At 47.0% G+C, this 27,508-nt stretch overlaps 1 protein-coding gene across 4 annotated transcripts in view; it reads right to left on the bottom strand.

Moving 5' to 3' along the window:
- Positions 1–3,697: 3,697 nt before the first annotated feature.
- sfmbt2 (Scm like with four mbt domains 2) overlaps positions 3,698–27,508 on the bottom strand; it is a 100,875-nt gene continuing 77,064 nt past the window's right edge. For 3 of the 4 annotated variants that reach the window (XM_033040157.1, XM_033040156.1, XM_033040155.1), the window contains exons 13-21: positions 27,192–27,234; positions 26,391–26,452; positions 25,608–25,747; positions 24,153–24,262; positions 22,062–22,237; positions 18,317–18,477; positions 16,108–16,374; positions 12,331–12,459; positions 3,699–5,228 (exon numbers count right to left, since the gene is read on the bottom strand). In XM_033040157.1, coding sequence (XP_032896048.1) covers positions 5,088–5,228; positions 12,331–12,459; positions 16,108–16,374; positions 18,317–18,477; positions 22,062–22,237; positions 24,153–24,262; positions 25,608–25,747; positions 26,391–26,452; positions 27,192–27,234 — 1,229 coding nt within the window. In that variant the 3' untranslated portion in view covers positions 3,699–5,087. Of the gene's footprint in view, positions 5,229–12,330; positions 12,460–16,107; positions 16,375–18,316; positions 18,478–22,061; positions 22,238–24,152; positions 24,263–25,607; positions 25,748–26,390; positions 26,453–27,191; positions 27,235–27,508 lie in introns of all 4 variants that reach the window. The other variant, XM_033040158.1, reaches the window with a different exon arrangement.

Below are 27,508 nucleotides of genomic sequence, written 5' to 3'. Positions count from 1 at the left end.
TCCAGAGTGTACAAGCCCAGCCACTCCATTCTCTCAGCATATGACAGTCCCGCCATCCCGGGAATTAACCTTGTAAACCTACGCTGCACTCCCTCAATAGCAAGAATGTGCTATTGGTCCCTGGTTCTGGACTCCCCCAACATCAGGAACATAATACTATTATGTTAATTATGGAACATTAATTTTCAGAAGAGAATTCTGGAATAAATAAATGAATGAACAGCATTAATGCAATATTATTTTTTTTATTATTAGGTGGGACAGGATTGCACATAATATTAAATGACCTCAGTTTCAATCATTGCACGAGATCTGCATTTGATAAGCATGTTTGCCACTCAAACAGGACATCACAAAAGACTCAAAATAATGGAAATGACAAAATAGGTCGTCTGCGTTTTTTTCTCCACATTTCCCATTGATGGGGCTTTTGATTTAACAATTAAATTTCAAAACTTGCACTCCCGAACGATTCGAACATTTGAAACGCAGTTTTACTCCAGAAATAACCATGAAGAAGAATGGTTTAAGAAAGAACTGCAGGTGCTGGAAACATCGAAGGTAGACAAAAATGCTGGAGGAACTCAGCGGGTGAGGCAGCATCTATGGAGCGAAGGAATAGGTGACGTTTCGGGTCGAGACCCGGAAGGGTCTCGACCCGAAACGTCGCCTATTCCTTCGCTCCATAGATGCTTTCCGGGTCTCGACCCGAAACGTCACCTATTCCTTCGCTCCACAGATACTGCCTCACCCGCTGAGTTCCTCCAGCATTTTTTGTCTGCCCATGAAGAAGAATGGGATACTCAGAAAGGGCTCTGATTTGGTGCTTTATTTGTTCCCGGTTTTCTTAAGCTGCAGAACTTTTTGCATATAGATTTGTTTCGAGTTTAGTTCCGTTTACAGAGATACAGCGCGGAAACAGGCCCTTCGGCCCACCGAGTCCGCGCCGACCAGCGATCCCCGCGGATAAACTCGATCCTACACCCACTTGTTACAATTTACAATGGTAACCCACAAACCTGCACGTCTTTTAGAGCGTGGGAGGAAACCGGAGAAAACCCGCGCAGGTCACGGGGAGAACGCACAAACTCCGTACAGACAGCACCCGTGGTCAGGATTTCGAACCCGGGTCTCTGGCGCTGTGAGGCAGCAGCTCTACCCGCTGCGCCACCGAACCGCCTTACATGTGGAAACACAGGGCTATCCATCTACAATAAGTGGTTTAATAGCTGTGCATCAGCCTTATGAGTCTGGCTTTAAAATTAACCAGCAACTTTACTATACAGATTCTAGGCCAAAGCAACAAACGCATTCTCTGAATGCATACAAATATCATGTGCGTACACACCAATGATTTATCTGTACTATCTAACAAGTTTGATTGTTGTGTAATGTTTAGGGGAACACATATAGTTAAGATGTAGACCTGAGCCCTTTATAATCTGTGTGTGGTCCAAGGATTTGAATTGATTTTGAGGATACGCTGTAGAAACAAGCCCTTCAGCCCATCGAGTCAATGCTGACCATCCATTTAAGCACATGTCCCATAGTCAAATGCCAGTGAGCCTGCTACCCAAGGAAGTTTAAGAGATATAGCTTGGAGTCACAGGCCCTTCAGCCCATCGAGTCCACGCCGACCATCGATCACCCGTTCACACTGGTTCTGTGTTATCAACCTTTCTCGTCCACTCAGGGGGGCAATTTACAGAGGGGCCGATGAGTCCGACAAACCCTTTGGGATTGTGGGAGGAAACCCACGCGGTCACAGGGAGAACGTGCAAACTCCACACAGACAGACAGCAGCAGCCGAGGTCAGGATCGGACCCCAGTCACCGGCGCTGTGAGGCAGCAGAACTACCCGCTGCTCCACCGCGAGGCGCCCCAAGTGACAGAAAACACCACAGTTATTAAACATTTTGTTGGTGCAGACATTTAGAGCGTTAAATCCTTGTGGAATTGCAAAAAAAAAGTGCGGTGAACACCGTTGTTACTGAATTATTATTTTAAAAAATAAACATTTTCTCACCAAATATCGTGGCAACGAAGTGATTAATTTGAATAATAAGTTTAATCTCCCAACCTTTGATACATAAAATATATTACAATTTAATTCTAATACTAAATTTTGAATTAATTGCACAGTTAAAAGTTTTTATAATTTTAGTTTTAGTCTCAGAGTTCTTTGCTTTTATTTTTTCGCGGGACTCAAAAATGGAATTTCAGCTCGGTTTTAGTCGAGAGATACAGCGCGGAAACGGGGAGTCCGCGCCGACCAGCGATCCCCGCACACTTCCCAACACACACACACACACACACACACACCGGGGGACAATTTACATTCATACCGAGGCCGGGTGACCTACAAACCTCGGAGAAAAACCCGCGCAAGTCACGAGGAGAAGGTAGAAACTCCGTACAGACAACACCCGTAGCCGGGATCGAACCTGGGTCTCTGGAGCTGTGAGGAGGCCACTCTACCACTGTGACGCCCTGATTGTTCCAACCATTTACAAAGTCACCATGCTCTAAACAGCTAGGCAGTGTGTGGAGCACTGGTATTTTTTGTCAATGCTCAATGGATAGAGATAACTGCCTGATAGTTTAATCTGCCTGAGATGATTAAAATCTCTACATTCTAGGGGACTTTCGTTAAACCCTGTGGCTCCATTTATAATAAGACTATGAAATAAAAAGTTTGACATGCGAGTTCTTTGCTTTATTGTTTAGCTGACTGAAAAACGTAATTTTAGCTCAGTTGTAGTTTGGAGGCACAGCGCGGAAACAGGCCCTTCGGCCCGACGAGTCCGTGCCGACCAGCGATCACACTAGTTCTACATTATCCCACTTTCCCATCCACTCTCTGCACACTGGGGGGGGGGGGGGGCAAGCCCACAACCCAAACCCACAAACCCGCGTGCGTTTGGGACATGGGAGGAAACCGGAGCACCCGGAGGAAACCCAGGGGGGCCAGAGGGGAGAACGTGCAAACTCCACACAGGCAGTCCCCGAGGTCGGGATAGAATCTGGGACTCTGGCGCTGTGAGGCAGCGGCTCTACCCGCTGAGCCATCGTGCCGGCCGTTATATGATAACAAGACATTTTTTTCCCCACCGGAGCCTAGCTTCAATCGATTGCTTTGGATTCCCTGTAATGGACACGTTGGCAGGGGAATCTCTCAAAGGGGCGACAGGCACGGTGGCACAGCGGTAGAGTTGCTGCCTCACAAGCGCCAGAGACCCGGGTTCGATCCCTACCACGGGTGCTGCCTGTACGGAGTTTGCACGTTCTCCCCGTGACCCGCGCGGGTTTTCTCCGGGTTCCTCCCACACTCCAAAGACTTGCAGGTTTGGCTTGGTGTGACTGTCTTAGAACAAAGGGGAGGCCATTTAAGACTGAGGTGAGAAAAAACTTTTTCACCCAGAGAGTTGTGAATTTGTGGAATTCCCTGCCACAGAGGGCAGTGGAGGCCAAGTCACTGGATGGATTTAAGAGAGAGTTAGATAGAGCTCTAGGGGCTAGTGGAATCAAGGGATATAGGGAGAAGGCAGGCATGGGTTATTGATAGGGGATGATCAGCCATGATCACAATGAATGGCGGTGCTGGCTCGAAGGGCCGAATGGCACCTATTTTCTTTGTTTCTATGTTTCTAAGTGTAAAATGTCCCTAGTGAGAGTGGGATAGTGTCAGTGTGCGGGGATCGCTGGTCGGCGCGTGGTGCCGGTTTCTGCGCTGTTTCTCTGAATAAAAAATATTATAAGCACTTTTTTTGCAGGTCCTTACTCTGAGTACATGTTGCAAATATCCGCTCAATTGCAGCAACTCAACTCATCCTCCACAACAGGTTTGGTGCTGTCTTCTTGACTACTTGTTAAACTGGTCTTCATACATGTCTAATACGGGCGGCACATTTTTCCGTAAACAATTCCATGCTGACAGCCTACAAAAGTGTGCCCTTACAAATTATTTAACATCCAAGTCGAATTGTCACGGTAGATAACATTTTCTTTCGCGAGATGATAAGGTAAAAACCAAAATATACAACTTATATTGTCCCAGTGTCAGCAAAGTTTTTAGACATTAATTATTCTCACATTTTACTGCAGAGATATTTCACATATTCATACATAGGTTGCGATATCCGCTCGAGTTTATGACACAGAGCTGTCATTAACCAGCTGTTCAAACTCAATTAAATTGAGTTCCATTCAATTTGGGTGACCTTAAGATGGATTTTTTTTTTTGACTGCTACTAAGCATAGGTTTCTTTAAAAAAGTGTCTTCATATGGAAATGCGACCAAACAGCTTTCTGGTCTTGGTTCGAAACAAGTTGCATTGAGAGGTCAGGATTCTCCTTGCAACTCAAGTTGTTCGATCTCCCAGAAAGCGCATCGCAACCAAATCAAGATGGGCAGAAGCGTGGCGTGGAAAAGATTGTTCAATTGGCAAGCAGAGCATATGGGTGGACTGGGTGCTTCCAGGTCCAGAATGGGGTTAGGAGGAGGAGAGGCCGTTCAGCCGTGACTTGATGGGCCAAATGGCCTGATTCTGCTCCGATCGTTAACGAAGGTCTGGTTTGTTGTCTCTGCGCTGGTTCTTAACCTGTGCTCTTTCCACCGTATATTTGTCTCCTAAAGTAACGGGGGCTTGAAGTGTGAAGGCTCGGCAGGCCAACGTCCCCACCCTACCTACCGAGTAGCGACTCCTCATCTACACCTCTGCCAGTTATTCATTGCAGTCCGAGACCGAAGAATATCCTCCCACTTCCATGCAAAGCTCCAAAGTAGTTCACAATCGATCGATCGATCGATCTGTCGTGACGTTGGCTGTGGAGATTAATCTGCCGTAAACACGTTGTAGGCGACACATACTTCTCGCAGAGGTCGCCCTTTCACAGTTACAAAACTTCATTTTGATCCAATTATTTCGTTCAGCAGCAAATGAAAGGAATAAAACGGCGACCAGGTCTGGCAATTGATCAGCCTGCCGTTTTATCGGTCTGCCGCTGTTCGAGTGGAACCCCACTGGTCCCGCTGTTCATTGTCGGGCAAGTCAGGAATGAGTGGGAAGGAATGGTGGAGGGTGCGGTCAGTCGGCATACTGCGCGTAGAAGGCAATTTTCACCCGCTCGATGTGGTGACATAATTTGATGGCGGGCCCCAGCTTCAACTCCATACATTCCTGGACCGTCGGCAGTGTCAGCAGTAGCAAGGCCTGGCCATCGATGTCCTGTGGGTGGGTTAAACATAAGTGTGTCAATTATTCAGGGTGGCATCGTGAGGTTGTGGGGGGGGGGGGGGGGGGGACAAAAGAGGACCTGGCGTGGGATACTTTGTAAATTTGCCAGTGCCCTTTATGTGGCGGCTCTTTGCATACCCTTGGTATCCAAAACAAAGAATATCACTGTCACATGTGATAATAAAGTCTCTCTCTCTCTTTCTTTCTCTTTCTCTCTTTCTTTCTTTCTCTTTCTTTCTCTCTCTCTCTCTCTCTCTCTCTCTCTGTCTTTCTTTCTTTCTTTCTTTCTTTCTTTCTTTCTTTCTTTCTCTCTCTCTCTCTCTTTCTTTCTTTACAATTTCATCTTTGTACACTGGACTTGTGCACTCTACAGGAAAAGCTTCCCTTGACCCTACATGTGTGCACTGTGTGTGTCATGAGTGTAACCATGTATATAGTCCTTCCGTGGACTGGTGAGCAGAAAACTAAAGAAAGCTTTTCACTGTACCTCGGTACACGTGACAATAAACTGAACTGAGTTAAACTGAAAATAAAAATAAAAGTAGTCTTCCACCGGGCTTATCCACACACTGGTTGATGACATTCTTGAAATCTTATAAAGTCATAAAATTGTATAAATACATATTTCAATAAAGGATTATATTAGCATAAGATAAGACACAAAATGCTGGAGTAACTCAGCAGGACAGGCATCATCTCTGGAGAGAAGGATTGGGTGATGTTTTGGGTCGAGACCCATCTCTACTGTCTATTTGGTTTAATCTAGCAGCTGAAGAAGGGTCTCGACACGAAAAGTCACACATTACTTCTCTCCAGAGATGCTGCCTGACCTCCGAGTTACTCCTGCATTGTGTGTGTCTGCAGTCCCTTCCTACACTATATTAGCATACCTTTCTGCCTTGACGACTTACTGCAGGTAATTTCTGTAATTTGGAAGTAATTTGACTCTGGTTCTATGGATATTACATTGCGATTCACACTTGCAACCACACCGTGCCGCGCTGAAGTTTCCGCTCAGATACAAAGTTATTCAGACTAACATCAAAATTATTCAAACTAAATGAACCACAACCAACGATTCTATAACAGTAGAAATATTATAACTCTGATCTTTGGGCCTGTAATTTGAGGAAGGACATTCTTGCTATTGAGGGAGTGCAGCGTAGGTTTACAAGGTTAATTCCCGGGATGGCGGGCTGTCATATGCTGAGAGAATGGAGCGGCTGGGCTTGTACACTCTGGAGTTTAGAAGGATGAGAGGTTATCTTATTGAAAAATGTAAGATTATTAAGAGTTTGGACATGCTACAGGCAGGAAACATGCTCCCGATGTTGGGGGAGTCCAGAACCAGGGGCCACACAGTTTAAGAATAAGGAGTAAGCCATTTAGAACGGAGATGAGGAAACACTTTATCACACAGAGGGTTGTGAGTCTGTGGAATTCTCTGCCTCAGAGGGCGGTGGAGGCCGGTTCTCTGGATACTTTCAAGAGAGAGCTAGATAGGGCTCTGAAAGATAGCAGAGTCAGGGGATATGGGGAGAAGGCAGGAACGGGGTACTGATTGGGGATGATCAGCCATGATCACATTGAATGGCGGTGCTGGCTCGAAGGGCCGAATGGCCTACTCCTGCACCTATTGTCTATTGTCATCCATAAAGTAATATGGTTCACATTTAACAAGCAATGAAGTTCTTCCCCTAATGGTTATTGGATGTATCGGTGGTCACGTTGGCGCAGCGGTAGAGTTGCTGCCTTACAGCGCTTGCAACGTCGGAGACCCGGGTTCGATCCCGGCTACGGGTGCTGTCTGTACGGAGTTTGTACGTTCTCCCCGTGACCTGAGTGGGTTTTCTCCAAGGTATTCGGTTTCCTCCCACACTCCAAAGACTTACAGGTATGCAGGTTAATCGGTTTGATATAAATGTAAATTGTCCCTGGTGTGCGTGTAGGATAGGGTTAGTATGCGGGGGTCGCTGGGCGGTGCGGACTCGATGGGCCGAAGGGCCTGTTTCCGTGCAGTGCCTCTCAAGAAAACAAAGCTGTATCGCTAAACTAAACTAAAGTATTAATTTGATTTTTCGTAGGTCAATCCGAATAATACAACTGCCTGCTAGAGAGCGGTCCTGAGCTAATATCTACCTCATTGGAGACCCTCGGACAATCTTTGATCGGACTTTACTGGCTTTAACTTGCACTAAACGTTATTCCCTTATCATGGTAGACAAAATTGCTGGAGAAACTCAGCGGGTACGGCAGCATCTATGGAGCGAAGGAAATTAGGCAACGTTTCGGGCTGAAACGCTTCTTCAGAAAGGTTTGAAGAAGGGTTTCGGCCCGAAACGTTGCCTATTTCCAGAAGGGTTTCGGCCCGAAACGTTGCCTATTTCCTTCGCTCCATGGATGCTGCCGTACCCGCTGAGTTTCTCCAGCACTTTTGTCTATCTTCAATTCTCCAGCATCTGCAGTTCCTTCTTGAACATTCCCTTATCATGTATCTGTACACTGTGAATGGCTAGATTGTAATCATGTTAGCACGCAATAAAAAGCTTTTCACTGTACATCGGCACACGTGACAATAAACTAAACTGAACATTCAATTAAAACAACGGCTAACTTAGGAAACATCTGCGGCTCACGTATGTATCAGTTTTCCCTATAGAACATGGTTTTCCGGAGAATAATTCGACTCGCGCCTCAGGGTTTTTGAGCTACTACTAATTAGTGTTTTCATATTTGATAAGCTGCGCATTTTCCCAGTTCTCTGTGGATGGCGGTAAAAATATATTCACGCACCATCCGCATTTAACTGACCCTACACATATAAAGTAGAAAGCCACCTGCAAAGAGGTCCTTCTGCAGTTGTACAGAGCCCTGGTGAGACCACACCTGGAGTATTGTGTGCAGTTTTGGTCCCCTAATTTGAGGAAGGACATTCTTGCTATTGAGGGAGTGCAGCGTAGGTTTACGAGGTTAATTCCCGGGATGGCGGGACTGTCATATGCTGAGAGAATGGAGCAGCTGGGCTTGTACACTCTGGAGTTTAGAAGGATGAGAGGGTATCTCATTGAAACATATAAGATTGTTAAAGGTTTGGACACGCTAGAGGCAGGAAACATGTTCCCGATGTTGGGGGGGTCCAGAACCAGCCGTTGAACGTTGGTATAGTCCCAGCCTCAACTACCTCCTCTGGCGGTTCCATACACCCACCACCCTCTGTGTGAAAAAAGTTATCCCTCAGATTCCTATTAAATCTTTTCCCCTTCACCTTGAACCTATGTCCTCTGGTCCTCGATTCCCCTACTCTGGGCAAGAGACTCTGCGCATCTACCCGATCTACTCCTCTCATGATCTTATACACCTCTATAAGATCACCCCTCATCCTCCTGCGCTCCAAGGAATAGAGACCCAGCATTTACCCGATGTGGTCTCCACTGCCATTTTGGGTTTGAGTGGCACATCAGCGGGACATCTTCTGGGTAACATGATCTTTTTACATCAGCTTAGAAACTGTACATGAATTAATGAAAAAGCACCACATTTGACTTTTCTCCAAATTTACAGAGCAAATTTATGCAATGATAAGCTACACAGAGTAACATTGTTCACTCTAGCAATGAAAAGAACATATTTTTCCCTGCTTGATAATTAAGATATTAAAACCAGTGGTTAATTATGTCTCTTCACCATTGATTCATATAAATGTTTACATAAAGGAATTAATTTCACCACGAAAATAGTATTTTTTTGGTAAATGTTCTCACCAATTCCACACCCTTTTTCAATCAATTTTCACATCGTGGATAGAATCTGTCACAATTCCTTTGTGTAACGAGTTAGATTATTAGAAATCAACATTTCGGGGGAGGCCTCTTGAACACACAGTTTATCACACACACAGAAATATAATCCTATCCCTGTTCTTTCTTTGTGGTTCTGAGGAAAATCGCAAACTTTTCCGACCTTTGTCATCTGCAGATACGGCAGGGCCATGGTTAAGATCTTCAGTGTTATTCCTCAATGAATTTCTGCTTTTTGACTTTCCCCACAAGAGTCCACTTTCCATCTGCGGTTTTCTCAACTAAATTGTGGAACCGAGCGTGTGTGTGGTTATGCTTCATCGGGCATGTACTTATTTAATTCACACACGCGTGAACACACACACCGCCAGAGAGACAGACACACGCAGACAGGCACACGCAGGAACTCACATGCAGACACATACACACGTAGATACACGAAGGCACACACGCAGACACACACATGCAGAAACACAGACACACTCAATAACACACATAAATACACACACACTCCCTGACACTCACACAGACATAAATACACACACACTCACTGACACACACACACGAAGACACACACACGCAGACAGACACACAAAGCCACACACATACAGACACATGCACACACAGACTCAGTAACACATGCAGACACAAATAGAAACATAGAAATTAGGTGCAGGAGTAGGCCATTCGGCCCTTCGAGCCTGCACCGCCATTCAATATGATCATGGCTGATCATCCAACTCAGTATCCCGTACCTGCCTTCTCTCCATACCCTCTGATCCCCTTAGCCACAAGGGCCACATCTAACTCCCTCTTAAATATAGCCAATGAACTGGCCTCGACTACCCTTTGTGGCAGGGAGTTCCAGAGATTCACCACTCTCTGTGTAAAAAAAGTTCTTCTCATCTCGGTTTTAAAGGATTTCCCCCTTATCCTTAAGCTGTGACCCCTTGTCCTGGACTTCCCCAACATCGGGAGCAATCTTCCTGCATCTAGCCTGTCCAACCCCTTAAGAATTTTGTAAGTTTCTATAAGATCCCCTCTCAATCTCCTAAATTCTAGAGAGTATAAACCAAGTCTATCCAGTCTTTCTTCATAAGACAGTCCTGACATCCCAGGAATCAGTCTGGTGAACCTTCTCTGCACTCCCTCTATGGCAATAATGTCCTTCCTCAGAAACGTAAATACACACGCGCACACACACTAGCTCACTAACACACACGCAGACTCACTAACACACGCACACACATAAAAATGACTATTTGGTATTCCCTGTTGCATTCGATTGATTACAGATCTATTTAGTTTCCACCCGCCATTCTACTTGTGCTTTATTAGGATTATTAGGGAACATCTCGGCAATTCTGCCAGCAGGAATTTGCAACAAGATGCCTTTTCTCTCCAGAAGCCGTCAAAATGGACCATTTGCACTACAGTCACTGTGGAATGAGTAATAGGTTTCATTATGGAGACTCGCCCTTCAATATTTTTGCGGAGATTTCGAGATTCCTTAGTGAATTCTTTCAGTGGAGACTTTAATCAAAAACGGGGCAACAGTGGAACCGAAGATTTGGTAAGACTGTTTGATTAAACATTAAACAGGTGGCGCAGCGGTAGAGTTGCTGCCTCACAGCGCCAGAGACCTGGGTTCGATCCCGACTACGGGCGCTGTCTGTACGGCGTCTGTACGTTCTCCCCGTGACCTGCGTGGGATTTCTCTGGGCGCTCCGGTTTCCTCCCACACTCCAAAGACGTACAAGTTGTACTCGCTAGAATTTAGAAGATTGAGGGGGGGGATCTTATAGAAACTTACAAAATTCTTAAGGGGTTGGACAGGCGAGATGCAGGAAGATTGTTCCCGATGTTGGGGAAGTCCAGAACAAGGGGTCACAGTTTAAGGATAAGGGGGAAGTCTTTTAGGACCGAGATGAGGAAAACATTTTTCACACACAGAGAGTGGTGAATCTGTGGAACTCTCTGCCACAGAAAGTAGTTGAGGCCACAGTTCATTGGCTATATTTAAGAGGGAGTTAGATGTGGCCCTTGTGGCTAAAGGGATCAGGGGGTTTGGAGAGAAGGCAGGTACAGGATACTGAGTTGGATGATCAGCCATGATCATATTGAATGGCGGTGCAGGCTTGAAGGGCTGAATGGCCTACTCCTGCACCTATTTTCTATGTTTATAGGTTAATTGGCTTTGAGTAAATGTAAAATTGTCCCCAGTGTGTGTAGAACAGTGTTAGTGTGCGGGGATCGCTGGTCGGCACGGACCCGTTGGGCCGAAGGGCCTGTTTCCGCGCTGTATCTCGAAACGTAAATAAGGGCGGATTGTCCATCGTGCACCAGCGATTAGATCAGGTTGCGATTTTTCCTCTCTGGAGGCAGGGAGAGGGGCAGATCAGATTCCCCCTGCTAACCGTGTTACCATGGAAACTGGGGGTCAAACTGCAGCAACAGTGCAGATAAAAACACAGCCGCCTCTTTCACACCTCGCAGAGGGCCGGCAAATACCAAAACAAATCCTTCTCCCCACCTACACGAACGATCTGATTTGCTTTCCCTGCTCTGAAGAGAATCCGGAAGGCACTAGCGGTTGAGATGTGCGGCACGGTGGTGCAGCGGTAGAGTTGCTGCCTCACAGCACCAGAGACCCGGGTTCGATCCCGACTACGGGCGCTATCTGTGAGGAGTTTGCACGTTTCTACCCGTGACCTGCGTGGGTTTTCTCCGGGTGCTCCGGTTTCCTCCCACACTCCCACACTCCAAAGACGTGCAGGTTTGTAGGTTAATTGGCTTGGTAAAATTGTAAATTGTCCCCAGTGTGTGTGTGTGTGTGTGTGTAGGATAGTGTTAGTGTGCGGGGATCGCTGGTCGGCACGGACCCGTTGGGCCGAAGGGCCTGTTTCCGCGTTGTATCTCTAAACAAAACGAAAGTAAACTAAACAATAAGTTAAGGGCCTGTCCCACTTACGCGACTTTTTCGGCCACTGCCAGCACCCGTCATAGGTCGCTACAGGTCGCCGAAAATGTCCAACATGTTGAAAATCCAGCGGCGACCAGAACAAGGTACGACTCTTTGGGCGACTACTCACGACCGTACAGGCTTCACCCCGCGACATGTCACCTGTACGGTCCTGAGTCGTCTCCTCAGTCGCCCAAAGAGTCGTAGCGTCTTTCTGGTCGACGCTGGATTTTCAACAAAGTTTGCCGAAAAAGTCACGTAAGTGGGACAGGCTCATTAGTAAGACAGAATTAGATACGCTCAATATTTTAAAGGCATCTTTTTGTGACATTACCTGCTCCTGGAATATCTTTGCCAGAGGGGCGCAGTCCGTCGATTTAATAAATCTGACAACTTCACACACCGACCATTCCAACGGGTTACTCTGCAGAACCAGCTTCTCTTCCTCATGTTGCCTAATTTCCTACATGGACACAAAACAGCACGTCCTGTAGTTATCGCACCATGTTAGAACTAATATATTTTAGACAATAGACAATAGGTGCAGGAGTAGGCCATTCGGCCCTTCGAGCCAGCACCGCCATTCAATGTGATCATGGCTGATCATCCCCAATCAGTACCCCGTTCCTGCCTTCTCCCCATATCCCCTGACTCCGCTATATTTAAGAGCCCTATCTAGCTCTCTCTTGAAAGTATCCAGAGAACCGGCCTCCACCGCCTTCTGAGGCAGAGAATTCCACAGACTCACAACTCTCTGTGAGAAAAAGTGTTTCCTCGTCTCCGTTCTAAATGGCTTACCCCTTATTTTGAAAGATACCCCTTTTTTTTAATGGTGTATTGTCTTTCCAAATCATGTCCAATCAATTTAATTTACCACTGGTGAACTCCAATCAAGTTGTAGAAACACCTCAAGGATAATCAATGGGAACAGGATGAACCTAAGCTGAATTTTGAGTGTCATAGCAAAGGGTCTAAATACTCATGTAAATGTGATATTTCAGTTATTTCTTTTTAATTACTTTGCAAAAATTTCGAAACACCTTTTTTCGCTTCTTCATTCTGGGGTATTGTGTGTAGATTGATGGTAAAAAAAATGAATGTAATCCTTTTTAAAATAAGGCTGTAATGTAACAAAATGTGGGAAAAAGTGAAGTGGTCTGAATACTTTCTGAATGCACTGTATGGTCTTTCCACTGACTGGGTAGCGTGCAACAAAAGCTTTTCATTGTACCTCGGTACACGTGACTATAAACTAAACTGTACTTCACCGCACTTTCTGCAAATATTTAGGGACTATTTATTCCTTTAAAAATTGCCTTTGTCTTTTAGAGATCTTGAGTTTCGTTTAGACAAAAGTAGACAAAAATGCTGGAGAAACTCAATGGGTGAGGCAGCATCTGTGGAGCGAAGGAATAGGTGACGTTTCGGGTCGAGACCCTTCTTCAGACTGATGTGAGGGTGGGGGGGACGGGAAGAAGAAAGGAAGAGGCGGAGACAGTGGGCTGTGGGGGAGCTGGGAAGGGGAGGGGAAGGAGGGAGAAAGCAGGGACTACCTGAAATTAGAGAAGTCAATGTTTATACCGCTGGGGTGTAAACTGCCCTGGCGAAATATGAGGCGCTGCTCCTCCAATTTACGGTGGGCCCCACTCTGGCCATGGAGGAGGCCCAGGACAGAAAGGTCGGATTTGGAATGGGAGGGGGAGTTGAATTGCTGGTCTGAAGATCGGGTAGACGCACGGAATCTCTTGCCCAGTGTTGGGGAATCGAGGACCAGAGGACATAGGTTCAAGGTGAAGGGGGAAAAGATTTAATAGGAATCCGAAGGGTAACCTTTTCACACAAAGGGTGGTTGTTGTGTGGAACGAGCTGCCAGAGGAGGTAGTTGAGGCTGGGACTATCCCAACGTTTAAGATACAGTTAGACAGGTTTGGAGGGGTGAGGGCCAAACGCAGGAAGATGGGACCAGTGTAGATGGGACATGTTGGGCCGAAGGGCCTGTTTCCGCACTGTATCACTCCATGACTCGATGACAGACATTTACTATCTGGGTCACATTCGATGAGCAAATTAATGAGCTAATTGATGCCTGAGGAACAACACACCATCGTGAGTTAATGCCTTATGAGAGGAAGGGAATAACGTGGTGGTGCCAACCACATCTTCATGTCAGCTCGTATTTGTACGCAATCTGTGGCAATATTATCCAATTATTGCACAATATATTAATATAGAGAACCCAATTACCAGTTTTGATTAGCAGTAATTTAATTTCCTTTTCTCTCTTTTGTGAAAAAGTCTAAATGAAAGAATTGTCTTAATTTTATCATGTGGAAATGGAATTCTCATCAAAGATAATACAGAATTACAAGACTCTATTCCTTGGAGCGCAGGAAGCTGAGGGCTGATCTTATATAGGCGTATAAAATCATGAGGGGAATAGATCGGGTGAATGCGTATAGTCTTTTACTCAGGGTAGGGGAATTAAAAACAGGGGGACATAGGTTTAGGGTGAGTGGGGCGCGATTTAGTACAAAACTGAGGGGGCATTTTTTTAAAACAGGTGAAAAGACAAAAGGTATTTCATGTTTCATGTATTTTAAACATAGAAACATAGAAAATAGGTGCAGGAGTAGGCCATTCGGCCCTTCGATCCTGCACCGCCATTCAATATGATCATGGCTGATCATCCAACTCAGTATCCCATCCCTGCCTTCTCTCCATACCCCCCGATCCCTTTAGCCACAAGGGCCACATCTAACTCCCTCTTAAATATAGCCAATGAACTGGCCTCAACTACCTTCTGTGGCAGAGAATTCCAGAGATTCACCGCAAAACTAAATTTCACTCTTGGGATGAATAAAGTTCTATCGTATCGTATGAGGTTAGAAGGTGTTCGAAATGTGAAGCCAGAGGAAGGAATATCCGTGGAAGGGAATGGTGCGGGGGGGGAGGGGGGCAAGGAGAACGGGAGGAATGACACAAATAGGTGGGACACCAGGAAGGGAGGAGGAAAAAAATGGAGGGGGGTGAGGGGACTTGTTTACCTAAAATAGGAGAAATCGATGTTCGTACCGCAAGCTATCCTAGCGAAATATGAGGTGCTGTTCTCCATAGTAATAGAGCGATACAGCGTGAAAACAGGCCCTTCAGCCCACCTTGCCCACACTGGCCAACATGTACCATCTACACTAGTCCCACCTGCCTGTGTTTGGTCCATATCCCTCCAAACCTGTCCTATCCATGTACCTGTCTAACTGTTTCTTAAATGTTGGGATAGTCCCAGCCTCAACCACCTCCTCCGGCAGCTTGTTCCATACACCCACCACCCTCTGTGTGAAAAAGTTACCCCTCAGATTCCTATTAAATCTTTTCCCCTTCACCTTGAACCTATGTCCTCTGGTTCTCGATTCCCCTACTCTGGGCAAAAGACTCTGTGCGTCTACCCGATCTATTCCTCACATGATTTTATACACCTCTTTAAGATCACCCCTCATCCTCCTGCGCCCCAAGGAATAGAGACCCAGCCTGATCAACCTCACTCTGGCAATGGAGGTGGCCCAGGACAGTGAGGTCCATATGGAAAAGCACACAGAGTGCTGGAGTAACTCAGCGGGTCAGGCAGCATCTGTGGAGAACATGGATAGGTGACGTTTCACAGAGTGCTGGAGTAACTCAGCGGGTCGGGCAGCATCTGTGGAGAACATGGATAGGTGATCAGTCTGAAGAAGGATCTTGACCCGAAACATCACCTATCCATGTTCTCCAGAGATGCTGCCTGACCCGCTGAGTTACTCCAGCACACTGTGTGTGTTATTTCTCCACTCATGTTTTGTGAGCATGTTGCAGGGTCATTAAACTCACTGCCCACCGGGTCCGCGCCGACCAGCGATCCCCGCACACTAACACTATCCTACACACACAGACACACACTAGGGACAATTTACAATTTATGCCGAGCCAAGTAATCCTGAGGTGGACACAAACTCAGCTAGTCAGGCAGCATCTCCAGAGGGAAGGAACCTGCACGTTTTTGGATATGTTCCACGGGGAAACCCCCCGGCAACGGGCACCGTCGCTGGCCGCGGTTGGCTGCGCACCTCGTGCCATTTACCTTTGGCGCCGAGCATTTGAGGGAATCGTACTTGTCGTCCTCAGACAGCGAGAAGGTCCGAGCCCTCCTCTTCCTCCGCGCGCTGTCCGCGATGTACGGCCGCGGCTGTTCTGACGACGATCGCAACCGTGCTTGTGGCTTGGGTTTGATGTCAGGAATTTCAGACGACGTGTCTGTTTGATCATCGCGCTGTTCCGAGCTGGATCCATCACTCGCGCTCTCATCATCGACCGCCTCAAGACTATCCTCCTTGTCATCACCATTTTCCTACGGTACCGGGTAAATATAAAACATTACACGAGTAAACAAGTTGGGAGGTCACGTTGCAGTTATAGACAATAGACAATAGGTGCAGGAGTAGGCCATTCGGCCCTTCCAGCCAGCACCGCCATTCACTGTGATCATGGCTGATCATCCCCAATCAGTACCCCGTTCCTGCCTTCTCCCCGTATCCCCTGACTCCGCTATTTTTAAGAACCCTATCTAGCTCTTTCTTGAAAGTATCCAGTGGCTGGGCTTGTACACTCTGGAGTTTAGAAGGATGAGAGGGTATCTTATCCTAACATGTAAGATTATTAAAGGTTTGGACACGCTAGAGGCAGGAAACATGTTTCCGATGTTGGGGGAGTCCAAAACCAGGGGCCACATTTTAAGAATAAGGGGTAAGCCATTTAGAACGGAGACGAGGAAACACTTTTTCTCACAGAGAGTTGTGAGTCTGTGGAATTCTCTGCCTCAGAGGGCGGTGGAGGCCGGTTCTCTGGATGCTTTCAAGAGAGAGCTAGATAGGGCTCTTAAAGATAGCGGAGTCAGGGGATAAGGGGAGAAGGCAGGAACGGGGTACTGATTGGGGATGATCAGCCATGATCACATTGAATGGTAGTGCTGGCTCGAAGGGCCGAATGGCCTACTCCTGCACCTATTGTCTCTCCAGCAGCCTCACGAGAAGGCCCAGCGACAAGAGATCAATAACAATCCCAAGGTCAGATGCACTAATTGGCCTTATATGCACACGGGTCATGGTTGGTGAGAATATAGGTACAAGAGGCTTCTGAAATAAACATGAGACAAGCTGTCTGGTTCAGCTAAGTGTTTAAGAAGGAATTGCAGATGCTGGAAAACCGAAGGTAGACAAAAATGCTGGAGAAACTCAGCGAGTGAGGCAGCATCTATGGAGCGAAGGAATAGGCGACGTTTCCTCCAAATCTGAGGAAGGACATTATTGCCATAGAGAGGGAGTGCAGAGAAGGTTCACCAGACTGATTCCTGGGATGTCAGGACTGTCTTATGAAGAAAGACTGGATAGACTTGGTTTATACTCTCTAGAATTTAGGAGATTGAGAGGGGATCTTATAGAAACGTACAAAATTCTTAAGGGGTCGGACAGGCTAGATGCAGGAAGATTGCTCCCGATGTTGGGGAAGTCCAGGACAAGGGGTCACAGCTTAAGGATAAGGGGGAAATCCTTTAAAACCGAGATGAGAAGAACTTTTTTCACACAGAGAGTGGTGAATCTGTGGAATTCTCTGCCACAGAAGGTAGTTGAGGCCAGTTCATTGGCTATATTTAAGAGGGAGTTAGATGTGGCCCTTGTGGCTAAAGGGATCAGGGGGTATGGAGAGAAGGCAGGTACGGGATACTGAGTTGGATGATCAGCCATGATCATATTGAATGGCGGTGCAGGCTCGAAGGGCCGAATGGCCTACTCCTGCACCTATTTTCTATGTTTCTATGTATCTATGTCACCTATTCCTTCGCTCCATAGTTGCTGCCTCACCCGCTGAGTTCATAGAAAAATAGAAAATAGGTGCAGGAGGAGGCCATTCGGCCCTTCGAGCCAGCACCGCCATTCATTATGATCATGGCTGATCGTCCCCTATCAATAACCCGTGCCTGCCTTCTCCCCATATCCATTGACTCCACTAGCCCCTAGAGCTCTATCTAACTCTCTCTTAAATCCATCCAGTGACTTGGCCTCCACTGCCCTCTGTGGCAGGGAATTCCACAAATTCACAACCCTCTGGGTGAAAAAGTTTTTTCTCACCTCAGTCTTAAATGACCTCCCCTTTATTCTAAAGATCCTGCAGCATTTTTTGCACCTCTTTATCCTCCAGCATTTTTTGGTCTACCCGGCTCAGCTAAGTGTCGTTTGTTCTCTGCTATCTGCCATGGGAGTCAGTAGATCGCACGGATGAAACATCTGTGATACCTGTGGGGCAAAGTCTACTGAAGTCGACGACCGCTTCTTCTTTTGCACGAAGCAGGACCTCCGCTTCTTCCTCCGTCGAGCCGGCTTCTTGTTGTTGCTCTCCATGCTGCTGTGCCCCACGGGAGGTCGGACGATTTTCTTCTTCTTTCCGTAGTAATAAGCTGGAGCGATAAAAGTGAAAAGAAAAAGATCGCGTCACCCTCTCACCCTGGCCAAAAAACTCTTTTTTTTTTTTTTTTTTTTTTTTTTTTAATATAAATTTATTCAATTATTAAAAAATAATATTACACTACAATAAAACAAGCCAGAACCCACCACCATAATACAATACAAACATGTAACAAACTACTATACAACTATGATACAATCCTTATTGAGGATACATTCAACACCCTGCAGAGCCCAGCGGTCCCGGAACTCCCTCAGGGTGCCCGCAGACAGGGCGTATTCCCTTTCTAATCCCACCCGGGCACCAAAAAACTCTTTGAATCACTTCCCTCTAGAAGGCGACTCCGGACGGTCAAAGCTGCCGCAGCCAGACCTAAAAACAGCTTTTTTTCCCACGAGTAGTAGCTCTACTCAATAACCAAAAATCTGTATTTAAGAAGGAACTGCAGATGCTGGAAAATCAAAGGTAGACAAAAATGCTGGAGAAACTCAGCGGGTGAGGCAGCATCTGTGGGGCGAAGGAATGGGTGACGTTTCGGATCGAGACCCGGAAAGCATCTATGGAGCGAAGGAAATAGGCGACGTTTCGGGCCGAAACCCTTCTTCAGACCCGAAACGTCGGGACGAAACCCTTCTGGAAATAGGCAACGTTTCGGGCCGAAACCCTTCCGGGTTTCGTCCCGAAACGTTGCCTATTTCCTTCGCTCCATAGATGCTGCTGCACCCGCTGAGTTTCTCCAGCATTTTTGTGTACCAACCAAAAATCTGTAGCCTCCTTTTCCTCTGGTATTTTATTTAATTCACATGTTTAATCGATTATATTTTATTATTAATGTTTAATGTTTTATGTGTCATTCCTAACTGTCACTGTATGTCATGTTGTCACTTGCGGGCGGAGCACCAAGGCAAATTCCTTGTATGTGAATACTTGGCCAATAAACCTATTCATTCATTCATTCATGTTATTGTACATGAATATACATCGGAGGCCACGGTGGTGCAGCGGTAGAGTTGCCGCCTTACAGCGCTTGCAGCGCCGGAGACCCGGGTTCGATCCCGACTACGGGTGCTGTCCGTACGGAGTTTGTACGTTCTCCCCGTGACCTGCCTGGGTTTTCTCTGAGATCTTCGGTTTCCTCCCGCACTCCAAAGACGTGCAGGTGTGTAGGTTAATTGGCTTGGTGCATGTGTCCTTAGAAACATATAAAATAGGTGCAGGAGTAGGCCATTCGGCCCTTCGAGCCTGCACTGCCATTCGATATGATCGTGGCTGATCGTCCAACTCAGTATCCCATCCCTGCCTTCTCTCCATACCCCCTGATCCCTTTAGCCACAAGGGCCACATCTAACTCCCTCTTAAATATAGCCAATGAACTGTGGCCTCAACTACCTTCTGTGGCAGAGAATTCCACATATTCACCACTCTCTGTGTAAAAAATGATTTTCTCATCTCGGTCCTAAAATACTTCCCTCTTATCCTTAAACTGTGACCCCTAGTTCTGGACTTCCCCAACATCGGGAACAATCTTCCTGCATCTAGCCTGTCCAACCCCTTAAGAATTTTGTACGTTTCTATAAGATCCCCCATCAATCTTCTGAATTCTAGCGAGTACAAGCCGAGTCTATCCAGTCTTTCTTCATATGAAAGTCCTGACATCCCAGGAATCAGTCTGGTGAACCTTCTCTGTACTCCCTCTATGGCAAGAATGTCTTTCCTCAGATTGGGATTAGTGTGTGTAGGATAGTGTTAATGTGCGGGGATCGCTGGTCGGCGCGGACTCGGTGGGCCGAAGGGCCTGTTTCCGCGCTGTATCTCTAAACTAAACTCGTTTGGTTTCTTCAAACAAAGCACACGGTACCAGAGGATCTCAGCAGGCCAGGCAGCAACTTTGGAGAGGATGGACAGACGATGTCTTGGGTCGATGGGTCGGGTCCCTTATTCAGACCAGGCCCGTCTGTCCATTCCCTCCGCAGATGCTGCCTGACCCGCTGAGTTACTCCAGCACTTTGTGTCTACTGCTTTCTTCAAATGATGGATAACCTTTCCCCATCTACCCTCTCCCATCGGGCAAGAGGTACAGAAGTGTGAAAACGAACGCACACCTCCAGATTCAGGGACTGTTTCTTCCCGGCTGTTATCAGGCAACTGAACCATCCTACCACAACCAGAGAGCGGTCCTGAACTACTATCTACCTCATTGGTGACCCTCGGACTATCCTTGATCGGACTTTGCTGGCTTTACCTTGCACTAAACGTTATTCCCTTCATCATGTATCTGTACACTGTGGACGGCTCGATTGTAATCGTGTATTGTCTTTCCACTGACTGGTTAGCACGCAACAGAAGCTTTTCACTGTACCTCGGTAACTAAACTGAACTGACATCATTTACTGAGAATTTTTCAGGTGAATATACTTTCTTCAGGACACCATTCAGAGTTAAGCTGTTAACTCTGTTTGTTAATGATGCTGTTATTTTAGAACATAATCACCTTCAATAAACTAACCATTTCAGAACAACAGCAGTGTACAGTTCAGTCTAGTGTATTGTCACGTGTACCGAGGTGAGGTGAATAGCTCACAGACAGAACCCGTAGTCTGGACCAAACCCGGGGCTCCGGCGCTGTGTGATATGTGATTACAATCGAGCCGTACAGATAAAGGTAAATAAAGTTTAGTGCAAGGTAAAGTCCGATCAAAGATAGTCCGAGGGTCTCCAATGAGGTAGAAGGCTCTTGACTTGTATGGTAACCAATTAATCTGCCAAGTGTAAGCAATTAGTCACTATTACAAAGAGCTCTGATCGGAATGGGAAGTGAGGAACCACAAAGGAAAAAAGTACAATACAAAATGCTGGAGGAACTCAGCAGGTCAGGCAGCATCTGTGGAGGGAAATGGACAGGCAACGTCTCAGGTGCCAACATAGTAGTGAATCGGGCAGTACCCTAGTTTATGGAAGGGCCATTCAGAAGCCTGATAACAGAGGGGAAGAAGCTGTTCCTGAGTCTGGTGGTGCGCGCTTTCAAGCTTCTGTACCTTCTGCCGGACGGGAGCGGGGAGAAGAAGGAATGACCGGGGTGGGACAGGGACAAGTCTTTGATTATGTCGGCTGTTTTCCCGAGGCAGCGTGAAGTGTAGATGGAGTCGATGGTGGGGAGTGTGGTTTGTGTGATGGACTGGGCTACATCTACAATGGTGGGGAGTGTGGTCTGTGTGATGGACTAGGCTACATCTACAATGGTGGGGAGTGTGGTCTGTGTGATGGACTGGGCTACATCTACAATGGTGGGGAGTGTGGTCTGTGTGTGATGGACTGGGCTACATCTACAATGGTGGGGAGTGTGGTCTGTGTGATGGACTGGGCTACATCTACAATGGTGGGGAGTGTGGTCTGTGTGATGGACTGGGCTACATCTACAATGGTGGGGAGTGTGGTCTGTGTGTGATGGACTGGGCTACATCTACAATGGTGGGGAGTGTGGTCTGTGTGATGGACTGGGCTACATCTACAATGGTGGGGAGTGTGGTCTGTGTGTGATGGACTGGGCTACATCTACAATGGTGTATCTGTACTTACTATATTTAGTTTTTGTGTGAATGGAGCAGTTTTCGGGGCATTTATCAGTCACCATGAGTGGTCCGAACAGGTTGGGGCAGCATTCTAACTTCATGCACGTCCTTCTGCAGAAGTCAGCGACTCGATCAGCGGTCCTGACGATTTTCATCATCGCTCGGTACGTCTTTCCTTTGTACCTGAAAATACAGACCATCCATTTGAAGCCAATTTGCAAAACATTCCAACTGAGAGTTGCTGAATCTGACGCCGCTGGAAATATTCGGTGAGGAAAGTGAAAGTTAAACAGAGCTGATAACCCGCGACTCACCCGTTGCAGCGGCCCCTACAGCCTGTCTGTCTTTTTTCATTTTTTGTCTAGTTAAATTTAGTGTTGGTGTTTTTTAATACTAGTTTTAAATGTGTATATGTGGGGGGCGGGAGGGGGAAACCGTTTAAAATCTCTTCCCTGACCGGGAGACCCGACCTTTTCCCTGTCGGGTCTCCGTTGTCGTTGGGGCCTAGCACCGTGGAGCGGCCTCCAACCTGAACGACCCAGGGGCTCGGGAGACTGCGGAGCTGCGGACTACTCACCATCGTGGGGCTGGCCGGCCTCGGAGCGTGGGGAGCGGTGGTGACTCACTGCTGCGACTCGACTCCTGGGGCTCGGAGGCTCCAGCAACGCAGCCGCAGGTCCGGTGGACTGGGACATCGGGAGCTCACGGGTCTGGGTGCAGAGAGAGACCGCTTCTCGGAGCTCCCGCAACGCGACTTATCCAGCCCATGTCGCGGGGTTGGAACGACCCGGAGCGGGGTCGTATATCGCCCGGCGCGGCTTCATGGCCGTGGGACATTCCAGCGCCCGCCGGGGGCTCCAACTTTGTGAGATTTAGACCGGGAGCGGGGCCGTAAATCGCCCGGCACGGTCTAAAATGGCCGTGGGACTTATCATCGCCTGCCTGGGGCTTGGACATCGGGAGAGACATGGAGAGCAGGGGAGAGAAAAGACTTTGCCTTCCATCACAGTGGGTCCACTGTGATGGATGTTTGTGTGAATTAAATTGTGTGTATGTCTGTAGGAAATTGTCTTTGTTTGTATGGCTGTGGAAACAGAATTTCGTTTGAGCCTCACTGATGCTTCTCGTTCCCATAAGTGATTCTTTCATAAGTTACAGGAACAGAATAACTTCATGTTCATAAGTGATGATAGCAGTATTAGGCCATTCGGCCCATCACGTCTACCCCACCTTTCAATCACGGCTGATCTATCTCTCCCTCCTAACCCCATTCTCCTGCCTTCTCCCCATAACCCCTGACACCCGTCTTAATCTAGAATCTATCTACCTCTGCCTTAAAAATACCCACTGCTTGGCCTCCTCAACCGTCTGTGACAATGAGTTCCACAGATTCACCACCTTCTGACTAATGAAATTCCTCCTCATCTCCTCCGCCCTGAAGGAACGTCCTTTAATTCTGAGGCTGCATACATTTACAGTGTAGAGACACACGATGAAGGAAATAATTTGAATAAGTTTAGAGCAAGGCAAAGCCAGCAAAGTCACCAACAAGGTAGATCAATCACTATTGCTGATTGGATCCATGTCTGGTTTTGCTATAGCTGACCCGATCCATAATCCATGTCTGGTTTCCACTATGTCATGGTGAGTGGTGAGTCTGTGGAATTCTCTGCCTCAGAGGGCGGTGGAGGCCGGTTCTCTGGACACTTTCAAGAGAGAGCTAGATGGGGCTCTTAAGGATAGCGGAGTCAGGCGATATGGGGAGAAGGCAGGAACGGGGTACTGATTGTGGATGATCAGCCATGATCACATTGAATGGCGGTGCTGGCTCGAAGGGCCGAACGGCCTACTCCTGCAACTATTGTCTATTGTCTATTGGCATCGTGTGGAATACGAGCAGCCATACTGTTTTAGTTTACCTAAGACTTCGAGCCTACAGTAACTATTGCTGTGGTCTCTGTATGTATTCTGATTAAAGTACTTATGAATTTTAATGACGCTGTGTCAATAGTACTTTACACATGGTGTCAGAAGTGACTTTGGCTGCCATTCCAGACTAATCTCGCCTTTATATACTAGCTGACAGCGATATACCTACTTGGCTTTCAACGTCTCGTCCTGACAGTTCCAGTCTGGGTCCTCCTCTAGCTGTAGCTCCCGCAACACACGGCCGGGTTTGTACGCTGCATTGATCAACAGCGTGAGAACCTGGTTTAAAAGACACACAAAAAGAAAGCAGAGTCGATCAATTCTGAAGCTGGCAGAATACTGCACGTACCGGGATCGTGCCCCTCCGCCCGCAATATCTATGCCGAACGCGAGGCCAAAAACAAGTTCCCCATCCAAGTTCTCCCGCCAGTCTTACTGTCTCCGACTACATTCTATCTTTGTCCCGCCCCCTCCCCTGACATTAGTCTGAAGAAGGGTCTCGACCCGAAACGTCACCCATTCCTTCTCTCCAGAGATGCTGCCTGTCCCGCTGAGTTACTCCAGCATTTTGTGTCTACCTTTGATTTAAACCAGCATCTGCAGTTCTTTCCTACACATCTCTCTGCTTCCATCTGTGTGTGGTATCTTTGTTAGTCACCAGTAGTTGCAAGGATTAATTTTTGCTTAGAAAGATACACACAATAGGCTGGAGTAACTCAGCGGGACGGGCAGCATCTCTGGAGAGAAGGAATAGATGCTAATTCATTTCACTGCACCTTCGGGTGCATGTGACGAATACAATTGACTTTGATGTTGAGATAGAATTTTTGCTTGTTACAGAGGATAGTGCAAGATTTTAAAAGCCTGTCCCGCTGAGTTACTCCAGCATTTTGTGTCTATCTTTGGTTTATGGACAATAGACAATAGGTGCAGGAGTAGGCCATTCGGCCCTTCGAGCCAGCACCGCCATTCAATGTGATCATGGCTGATCATTCCCAAACAGTACCCCGTTCCTGCCTTCTCCCCATATCCCCTGACTCCGCTATTTTTAAGAGCCCTATCTAGCTCTCTCTTGAAAGTATCCAAAGAACCTGCCTCCACCGCCCTCTGAGGCAGAGAATTCCACAGACTCACCACTCTCTGTGAGAAAAAGTGTTTCCTCGTCTCCGTTCTAAATGGCTTACTCCTTATTCTTAAACTGTGGCCCTGGTTCTGGACTCCCCCAACATCGGGAACATGTTTCCTGCCTCTAGCGTGTCCAAGCCCTTAACAATCTTATATGTTTCAATGAGATCTCCTCTCATCCTTCTAAACTCCAGAGTGTACAAGCCCAGCTGCTCCATTCTCTCAGCATATGACAGTCCCGCCATCCCGGGAATTAACCTTGTAAACCTACGCTGCACTCCCTCAATAGCAAGAATGTCCTTCCTCAAATTAGGGGACCGAAACTGCACACAATACTCCAGGTTTAAACCAGCATCTGCAGTTCCTTCCTACACAAAGATAAGTTGGATTACTATTCAGCGAGATAGATGATCATTGATCACAAAAATGATCACCTGTTCATTTAAAAGCAACCTTTGTTGACCAAGTCAACCTACCGATACTTTTCCACCCAGCTTACCTCTTTGAGAACAAGGACGCATTTGCCAGGTCCAACAGACTGAGGCAGTTCTGCGATCCGCCCTTTGTTTAAATATGGACCAGAGAAGCAACGATGATTGAAATATATCTTGGGAAAGCAATATTTGCCATTGGTGGTACCTGTGGAATGAAAAAAGATAAAATAAGATCTGAGTCATAGAATGATACAGTGTGGAAACAGGCCCTTCGGCCCAACTTGCCCACACCGGCCAACAATGTCCCACCTGCCTGCGCTTGGTCCATATCCCTCCAAACCTGTCCTATCCATCCATGTACCTGTCTAACTGTTTCTTAAATATTGAGATAGTCCCTGCCTCAAGTACCTCCTCTGGCAGCTCGTTCCATACACCCCCCACCCTTTGTGTGAAAAAGTTACCCCCCAGATTCCTATTAAATCTTTTCCCCTACTCTGGGCAAGAGACTCTGTGCATCTACCCGATCTATTCCTCTCAAGGAATCATAGAGTGTGGAAACAGGCCCTTCGGCCCAACTTGCTCACGCCGGCCAACATGTCCCAGCTACACTAGTGTTTAAGGCAGAGATAGATAGATTCTTGATTAGTCCGGGTGTCAGGGGTTATGGGGAGAAGGCAGGAGAATGGGGTTAGGAGGGAGAGATAGATCAGCCATGATCGAATGGCGGGGTGGACTTGATGGGCCGAATGGCCTAATTCTACTATCATCACTTATGAACATGAACTTATTCTGTTCCTGTAACTTATGAAAGCATCACTTATGGGAATGAGAAGCCTTTCAAAACTCACCTGGATCTGTTGTAACGGCGCAAGAGTCTGGAGGGATTGTTTCAGCAGGTGTGGATTGGAGCCTAGTATCGCAAACAAAATCAGTAACAAAAATCAGAAGTACAACAAGAACTACCAACGCAAGAATGTTACAAGAAACTGCAGATGCCGAAATCTTGCATGAAAAACACAGAGTGCTGGAGTAACTCAGCGGGTCAGGCAGCATCTGTGGAGAACATGGATAGGTGACTTTTCACAGAGTGCTGGATTAACTCAGCGGGTCAGGCAGCATCTGTGGAGAACATGGATAGGGGACGTTTCACAGAGTGCTGGAGTAACTCAGCGGGTCAGGCAGCATCTCTGGTGGTTATGGATAGCAACATTTCGGGTGGGGACCTTTCTTCAGACTGCTACTAACACAGTATTCTTAAATTTCCTGTTATATAACACACAGAGATCGGAGAAAAGGAACGGGTGACATTTCAGGTCGAGACCCTGTTTCAGACAGATTCAGGGGAGAGATATGAAAAGATACATAGAACAAAAATGAATGAAAAATATGCAAAGGAGCAAATCAAAGCCAGCAATGATGCTCAAGGAAAGGTGCCCACAATGGTCCATTGCAGCTTTATACATGACTCTAACATACCAATCATATTTGAACTGTATGAATGAATGAATGTTTATTGGCCAAGTATTCACATACAAGGAATTTGCCTTGGTGCTCCGCCCGCAAGTGACAACATGGCATCCAGTGACAGTTAGGAATGACACATAAAACGTTAAACATCCACGTGTGATATAATTTAATTATGAACTCACTGTTTTTCTGGCTGCACCACCGCAATCTTCTTCTGTTTCTGACCTGTTAGTTAGTGAAAAGAAAGATTAGCTCCAAGGTACAGATACTCATCTTCCATATAACCCGAGATAAGACACAAAAACGGCGGCGCAGCGGTAGAGTAGCTGCCTCACAGCGCCTGAGACCCGGGTTCGATCCCGACTACGGGTGCTGTCTGTACGGAGTTTGCCTGCTCGCCCCGTGACCTGCGTGTGTTTTCTCCGAGATCTTCGGTTTCCTCCCACCCTCCAAAGATGTGCAGGGTTGTAGGTTAATTGGCTTCGGTGTACGTGTAAAA

This window comes from Amblyraja radiata, chromosome 21 (assembly GCF_010909765.2).
Source record: "Amblyraja radiata isolate CabotCenter1 chromosome 21, sAmbRad1.1.pri, whole genome shotgun sequence".
Lineage (NCBI taxonomy): Eukaryota > Metazoa > Chordata > Chondrichthyes > Rajiformes > Rajidae > Amblyraja > Amblyraja radiata.
This window is presented reverse-complemented; position numbering and strand designations above follow the sequence as displayed.